Here is an 8,403-nt window from a genome sequence, read left to right on the forward strand (position 1 = left end):
AGGAAGCACGGCATCTCATTCCATTGTTATGCTGATGACAGCCAGATCTATGTCCCCCTAAAAAAGGCTGATTCATATTCCCTTAAGCCACTGTTAAACTGTTTAGAGGATGTCAAAACCTGGATGGCTCGAAACCTTTAAAATTTTAATGAAAAAAAGACTGAAGCGATGGTCTTTGGTGGCACCTCTGTGACCCGCTCAGGCGATCTGGGTTCCTTGGCACAGTATGCCAAACCAATTGTAAATGATCTAGGGATAAAAGTGGACGTGGATCTTAAATTTGACAGCCAGATTAAAGCTGTGGTGAAAGCAAGCTTCTTCCAGTTAAGGCAGCTGGCAAAAATAAAACCTTTTTTACGGAGACAGCACTTTGAAACAGTAATCCACGCCTTTGTGACCACTCGGCTGGATTACTGCAACGCACTTTATATGAGGATCAGTGGGTCCTCCATTGCACGTCTCCAACTGGTGCAAAATGCAGCTGCACGCCTTTTAACTGGCACAAGGAAGTTTGAGCATATTTCACCGATTTTAGTTTCACTCCACTGGCTCTGTCCCCACAGCCGCCAAGCCAAACCATGCCCGCCACAATTGGTTAACGAGTGCGAGAGAAGCATTTGGGAAATGTGTCAACACCTCCCGAGCGAGGCCCAAAATGTACCCACGCGTTTGTACTGACAGAAGGAAATAGCTTGACGTGATTTTCATTAAAAATTTTATTTCACAAAATCTCCACAACACACATACAAACAAAAAAAGATTACAAATGACAGTCCTCCAAATCCGTGAAACTTACAATAGAAACCCAATTTGTGCATGTGTTCAAATCTGTACACAAACTCATGACACATTTCCACAGTATGTGCAGTCTGTATAAACTACTGACTCTATAAACATCTTTAAATGTATGAATGACATCTATTAGTTGATCGATCACAGAGCAAATACTTGGATATCAACGGCACGTTTACGCCTCTTGCACGGTTTGTAAAACAACAGAACTGACATGTGGTGCAATGACGTAACTCACCCGACGTGACTTAGATGACACAAATGCATAAAGTTAGACAGGTCTGCCCTGCTGCTTCACCGTTGCCGCCGACAATCCACCTTGTTGCCAATTTTGCCCAAACTTTTGGTTTCCTTGGTTAGGCGTTGAGGCTGGGAGGTCCACTTGGCCCTGCACGTGACCAGGGTCCTCCACAAGTTCCTGGCTCCATGGCTATGAGAACATGGAGCGTACTCCTGCAGGTTTGTTCAATATAAGCTTGTAGGCCATGTTTTTTTTTGTTAACTAATTATATTGAGTTCTAAACTAAGCAGCTTAGGACTTCAATTAGATGAAGCAAACACACAGTCGAGCAGATACAAGCAGCTTCATGCTGTGGCGAATTCAACAGTGGGTTTGGCTTTTTCCTGAGCCGTAACCATTAAACTACACTGGAGCTACTGTTGAACTTCCATGGAAGTTGAAACCAATTCATGAGCTAATGAGATTCAGGGGTTCTAGCTGATTACTGAGGCAGAAGTTCAGCGCCAAAGAACACACCGGTTTCACTTTTGACGATGAACTTGGGGTGCGATGACTGCACGCGTAGCTGGCCGCCAGCGTCCAGAGCGAACAGGCCGGCCGTGTAGAGCGTCTTAGGCCACTGGTTCTGGCTGCAGCCCACTGAGTCCGTCGACGTAAGGAGAGGCCTGTTGCTTTTGTATTTATCGCAGAAGAAAACCACTGAGTTGGTGAGTTTCTGCTCGAAGCACTTGGGGTCGTACTTTCTCTCATAGGTGACCTGCAGGAAGACTCTGTAGATGCCGCTCCTGGGCACCACGAGGCTCCCCTCGGAGTAGTTGAAACCTCCCTGATGGAAAGCATTTCCAGTCTCAAACTCCCATTCCAGATACATCCCATTAGTGTTGCGGCCATTGGGAGCTGCGGATGAGAGCAGAGAGGTAAATGATGTTGGTGTTCAGTTTTGCAGGGTTTACTTTCAAAGGTATCTACCCGAGCTGGTGATATTATGTGGTACTTTATCCCTCAATACTTTTCCAACAGGAAAATATTAGACAAATATAAACGTGGACTAAGTCACGAGGAGGGTGTTTGTAGATGTTGTGGCTGACGCATTTCTTCAGCAGTATTCATCTCCAGGCTGCAGCAGGGAACCTCCCTGATCCGAGCTGCCAAGAACTTCTTGTTATTCGCCCCCCCCAGGCAACGGATGGCGAATCATTCCACTGGCATGAATATCAGGGTGGGCAGTTTATGTTTTTGTTAGATGCTATCACGATGACATCTTGAAGGTAGAAGCTAGAGGCGATACGTGTTGGTTCACATAAACGTTTCACAGGGAGATCGGAAGGGGAAAACAGTGTGTGGAGACGGCATATCTAACCCACACCAAAGAGGAAAGACTAACCAAAGACACGTGTTGTGAATTATTTCATCCACTTGCAATGATGTGTGTTTTTTGATGAGTTAACGCAGTGGTTCTCAAACTGTGGGGCGCGACCCTCTGGTGGGGGGCAGAGGTATTACAGGTGGGCGCGAGGGGCTGGGGGAAACGTAATATTTTTAAATTACAAAAAATATATATTTATTTGTAAAAATACTATTATTATTTTATTTATAATCCTTTATTAATCCCACATGGGGAAAATATTCTCTGCATTTTACCCACCCTTAGTAAGTAAGGAGCAGTGTGCTGCTGTGAAGCACTGGGACACTGAGACAGGCAAACTATGGAGAGAACACGGATCGACCCGCACTGTGAAACATCACAGCCCCGTTTAGTTTTGACAAATATTAGTTCTTCTTTTGCACAACTTTATTTGCATTGGCATTGGCATTTATTTGTTTTTGTCTGATGGAGCAATCTGGTTTACATGAAAGTTACTTTTCTTTTGTCCTTAGGACACCTCCCTCTGAGTACAGATGGGGAAGACTAGATGACATTGTGAACCGTGCTGTTTTGACTAATTAGCGTCATCAGGTCCAAATAGAATGCAACACAAACATGTTGTGCATGAAACTGTTGGGATGTATTGCCAATAATATTTTAGGTTTTAATGTTCGCTATAATTTTGTAACATTTTAATATTATTTAGATGGCGGCTTTAAATCAGCCCAGTGGGGTTATCGTGTGTTATGTTTGTTAATTTGTACTAAATTGTGCAAATGGATGAAGAGTGACGGGCCTGGGGGGGGCAGCCCCTACCCTGAACGCGGGTTTTACCTGTCAGCATGGCGCTTGGATTGATCAAGTCCTGCTTCTGCGTGAGGCTGAGCCCTAGGACAGAAATTCACGGGGCCGATCAGCACATTCGTCCATGACCACAAGAAAACATAGAATATTGATGAGATATTTACCTGATGGATGCGCGTGAGGATGAATCATCGGCTGCAAGTAGACAAACACAAAGATGAAACATCATCTCACGCCACTTCATTCACATGTTGCTGAGACATTGATGTGTGTTAATATCACACATAGCTGGTACTACTTAGTAATTACAGGTATATTTAAGCTATAAGGTACAAAGGTTGTACTTTATTGTCCAATGATGTTCGGAGGTGTTGTTAGCAACCCCCCGACTGTTACTGTGAGTGAGCAGTGATACTGAACGCTGGGATCAATGTGAACAGCAGCTGCACGTTATCACTGAATAACGCAAACCCCGTGACTCCCTCTCAACCAATCAGAGCGCTGCATTTCATCTACCCGTATTATACTTAATACATAACATAACCCGGTAATCGGTCAGGCCGCATGATTCTCTCCACAATGACCACATGATTGTTTCCCACGAGGGTTTCAATACGATGATCCATCTTCCCTTCAATGAAATCATATTGTGATGACATCATATATTGAGACGACATGATTCAAGATTGATTGAGACATGATTAAAATGGATTATAAAAAGCACATAGGGAATCGGATCCTTTTACATAACGTTCTTAATTCAGGTAGGAGGTGTCGAGGGAAAGTTTCTGTGACCTCTCATGAAACAAATGGACGCCTTGTTTACCTTCTGTCTGGGGGCTTAAGTCCGTTTGATTACTCACAACTTTTACTCGCGGATGTTTGATTTGATTTTACATGATGTGTATCAAAACACTGCATGTACAGGAAATGTCGTGATGGACCAGAAAGCGAATTCTAGATCGGATGAAGAAAGAAAGACGTTCCACTAACTCACATCCACGAGACATTTAGACAGTTACACACTCACACTCACACACACACACACACACACACACACACACACACACACACACAGCTGATTCTGAACACCGAGAAACTACGCGGGCTAATGTGACAGTTTACATGTTGAAATGCACACGTCGTTTGTGTAATAGAAACGTAACATTTCTCGCTGCGTGCGGTGCAGTCAAGCGCTCAACGATTAGGTGAAACTTCACCGACTGTTGTGATCCAGGACACCGGGTCCGGATGTTTGTCCCAACAGACCCAGCATGTGGCTGAAGCCCCGGAGACACGTTTAACCGTTTAACGGCCGCGCAACACGTAGCGTGTTATTCACACAACCGACGGAAGACGCGAGCTCGGCGTTTGCAGTGGCAGCACGCGAACACCAGCGAGCGAGCCCGACGCACGGGACGCGATGCTGTGACGGCAGAGAGATCCGGGTCTTTATCCAGACCTCCCGGGCCGTGGTCTTAATCCAGACCTCCCGGGCCGTGGTCTTAATCTAGACCTCCCGGGCCGTGGTCTTAATCCAGACCTCAGCCTGGGATCGTTTCCTGCTTGGAGCAATAACACATGCTTTTCTGTAACGCGCAGGCGCAGACAAATACAAACTGTGGCAACATTGGGTGGATTTGACACATTAACCTGTTTAGAAAGGATATATAATCGCAAATATTGAATGCCAAACTTAAGCTAGTTGTTATCAATTAGAGCAGCAAAACACGCCAAACCCGGTGCGTTATCTAAATGAGCTAAAAAGTCCGTTCCAACTGGACTGCGCAGTAATCAAAGCCGCGCCGTCAAACGTTACCTGGCTCTCCGGGGGCTGCCGGGCCCGCCCTCCGAACACCGCCGCGGTGAGCAAAGCCAGCGCGCCGGTGAGCAGCAGCAGCGCGAGGCCGAGCATCCGGGCCGCGCGCCGGTGTCGCGTCTCGCTGCGCCGCAGGAGCTGGATCAGCGCGTCCCGCTGCGCTCCTCGTTCCGCGTCGTCCTCCATGTGCCGGCGGCGTCGCGGGTGTCGCGGTGGCGGATCAGCCGCGTGCTTCCATCGCTATTTATGAGCGCGCGGTCGCCCACGTCAACGCCGCTGCATCGCTAATGAGCCTTTTCCCGAGTTTCGCTCAGATGAGACCCAGACACGAACTTCCTCTTCTGAGGTCGTCATTCCGCAGACGGGACTGCGGCGAACACTCCTTGTACGCCCCCGCAACCAAACTCCGCGATCAGCCCGCGCCGTCAGGTGGAGCCCCCGGTCACGCACGTGCACACGCGCCGCCCATAAAGGTCCAGGGCTTTGAAAACACTGCGGGTCGTGTTGGGCATCTATACAGTTTAAGTAGGGCTTCGTTTGATAGACTCCCCGGGAGTCAAAGTGAATAAATGATGGGCCAGGCTGGTGCGTTAAACCAGAATAAAATGTCTGCAGCTCAGAATGCGTCTCATAAAGGACCTCATGCCGCTAAAGTCTGAGGAGCAACCTGCGGCGCCTGGTCCCCAACCCCCGGGCCGCGGACCGTTGGGCCATTTGCTACCGAGCCGCACAGAAGGAAAAAAAATACTTTTCAACATTTTTTTTAAAGGCTCATCCTGATGGCGTCCTGCAGCCTGTAGCGGTCTGTGTGTCAGACCGTCACTGACCACCACCAACCCGGTCCCCCTGAACCGTGTTGCAGGCAGCATACGTTCTCCTCGGCTTCTTCAGACCCTTTCACATTATCACAGGAGCTGTGAGAAGCACAGGGCGCCCGTTCTGGTGTTCTATAGCCGAGGCCAATGCAGCGAGCACGTGGCGCTCTGCGGGGCCGCCCCGAGGCCACGCTCGTGAAGTCGGTCTCACGGTCGCTAGGCTGCATCCTTGTAGCCTGCGGCCTTCGTAGACCCGGCCTGCGTCCTCCAACAACCGCAGAGGCTGAACCAACATTTTTATTTTTTTATTTTCATAATTGAAATAGTATTTGTCTCGAACGGTAATGAGCTAACGCCTACTTTAACACCGTTAAATCCCCTGAAAACACCACACGATCGTTTTTATTAATAGTTTTACCGGATAGTTAGCTAAAAACTGTCCGCGTCAGGAGACAGTGACGTTAAACGCAAAGTTGGTTTATAATCACCCAACACAACAAAAGGAGCAAAGCGAGTTCAGTTTCTTTGTGTGTTCATTCTGTAACGTGAGAAAGTGATATTCCAGGTTCATAACTTCACTAATAACTACGGGCGGATGCCGTTAACTGCGCCGCGGCGGGTGTTTTCAGATAGCCGACGACGATAAGCTAACAGCAAATAGTTTCCTTCTTGTTTTTACAGGGACGTGAAGATGAAGCGTAAATATTATGAGTGGCAAAAGGCGTTTCCTGTTAAAACATTACAGGTTAAAAGACGTGAGCTACAGTAGAACCGCATCGTTTCCTTGTTTGCGCACATTTAACTATATTAATGAATCGATTAAGTTACGGTTCACTTAGCAAAAACACCAGAGAAGCCACACAACTGTGTGAACCTGAACAAGTAGCTTCTCACTGCCACTTGTGTGATTTGTCTGCGTCCTGCACTGATGCAGCGTTCATCACAGACTCCACTGCCCACATGGAGGATGTAACCTTTATACCGAGGCGTGCTCTGCATTTAATGGACACATAAGTAAGCTGCACAGAACAGACAGTTGGAGGATGTTCAAGACAGAAATAGTCTCTGGTAGTGAAACTTATGAGGAAGAACTCCAAGGTATTATTTAGTCTTGGAATGTGATACTGGAGCGTTGTCTGTATTTCACAGGTATGCACGCGAGTTCAACCGGACAGTGCGAAAGAACCTCAAGCAGGAATTTGAACGAAAGCCCTGATCGACACAGCCTCCGGCTAATCGACATATTTCCATCTTAAAGAGGGAACGTTGGGCAGCTGTTGGCACAGCTTTCTCAACAAGGTCGGCACATCAAATGTCACACAATCAAGTGTCTCTTTATACACCATTCATCTCTTGTCATTCTAACAATGACGAGAAATGTCATTTAACTTGTGTTTTTCCCCAAGATTACAGCTTCGGACACCGGTGCTGAGAAGGCTTCCTGTACTCCTCGGGGACGATCCCACAGACTTCTACCAACCAGCCTTTGTAACTCTTTCTGAAAAAGAAAAAACATTTCCTGAAAGATCATCTAGGACCATCACAGCATCATTTCGAACTGTTATTACCATTATTTGATGAACCTAGTGAGCATAGTTTTATAGAATAAACCTTCCCTCATGCGTCTGGTTGTCCACTATGCTGCATTGATTAACATTATTGATAGTTATTTCATGAGAAATATAATAATCGTGTTATTATTTGTTAAGGACTCGGACGATGACTCATTACGCAATATTACGTTGGGATCCTCCTCGTTGAGAAAGATCTCAGTCTCATTGAAGATCATCGTCGAAGTTCTGATGATTCAAGACCCGCCAAAAGCCACGTGCCTTCTGTTTGGACATACGCACTGCATGTGACCCCCCCGAGTCTACGATGCTCTCATTCCAGTTCATCCAGCTAACCAGTGAGCTAAAACCCAGGTTACAAACCCCGAAGAACAAGCTCGCAATGTCAATACTGTAAGTCAAGTCTTCTCTAAGAAGCCACGTCTGTGTTGAATCTTTCCCTGGAACAGCTGCAGGTCCGTATATATGAGGTGGTCTCAAAAGAGGACACACACTGAAAATACATAAGCTGCTGCCATTTAACGGTGTTTTCACTGAGCATCTTCCGGTTGGAGGGCGAATGTTTACATTGCAGTTATGGTTGTAGTTCTGTTAGGAGGACTGTTCCACCACCCGTGCAATGTTTTAGAAGAATAAAACACATTGGAATGTTAAAATGTAATATCAAATTTGTTTCTTTCTATACAATTTTCTTGAGACAATGCATTGAATCTCAAAATCAAATAGTATAATTAATATTATTAGAAGTGAAACCATTACTTAAATAAACTAATGACATTAAGTAGCAAAAAATAATGTTATATTAGTGATTTGTTTATATATGCTTATATATGTTGAACTGAAAGTAGTTATTTCATTAAACAGACTAATGAAAAAGACTCATTTTAGTGAACTAATGATTTTGAGTAATGATTACTAATGTGGACTCACATATGACTACAGCATCCATGTTACCAGAACATGTTCAGTTCCTCTATTTGTAGAAACGTAAATGC

General features: G+C 45.9%; 1 protein-coding gene and 1 long non-coding RNA gene across 2 annotated transcripts; one reads left to right on the forward strand and one right to left on the reverse strand.

The window, feature by feature from the left end:
- Positions 1-701: 701 nt before the first annotated feature.
- LOC120831064 (lymphotoxin-alpha) lies at positions 702-5,940 on the reverse strand. Its single transcript, XM_040196194.2, has 4 exons — positions 5,023-5,940; positions 3,368-3,398; positions 3,234-3,287; positions 702-1,930 (listed from the first exon to the last, which is right to left on the reverse strand). The coding sequence occupies exons 1-4, from the start codon at positions 5,206-5,208 to the stop codon at positions 1,515-1,517; spliced, it is 687 nt and encodes a 228-aa protein (XP_040052128.1). The 5' UTR covers positions 5,209-5,940; the 3' UTR covers positions 702-1,514.
- LOC120831065 (uncharacterized) lies at positions 5,313-8,069 on the forward strand. The gene is made up of 3 exons (XR_005713985.2): positions 5,313-5,451; positions 6,987-7,136; positions 7,244-8,069. It is a non-coding gene; the product is annotated as an uncharacterized LOC120831065 (long non-coding RNA).
- Positions 8,070-8,403: the final 334 nt, after the last annotated feature.

The sequence above is a fragment of the Gasterosteus aculeatus genome, chromosome 13, assembly GCF_964276395.1.
Source record: "Gasterosteus aculeatus chromosome 13, fGasAcu3.hap1.1, whole genome shotgun sequence".
Lineage (NCBI taxonomy): Eukaryota > Metazoa > Chordata > Actinopteri > Perciformes > Gasterosteidae > Gasterosteus > Gasterosteus aculeatus.

Bases quoted from the DNA above. Each gene is read 5' to 3' on its own strand.
- LOC120831064 (XM_040196194.2), bottom strand. From the start codon at position 5,208: ATGGAGGACGACGCGGAACGAGGAGCGCAGCGGGACGCGCTGATCCAG. The intron at 3,399-5,022 runs GTAACGTTTGAC...GTCTACTTGCAG, and splicing joins GGCAGCCCCCGGAGAGCCAG to CCGATGATTCATCCTCACGC. The intron at 1,931-3,233 runs GTAAAACCCGCG...TCTCATCCGCAG, and splicing joins TCCAAGCGCCATGCTGACAG to CTCCCAATGGCCGCAACACT.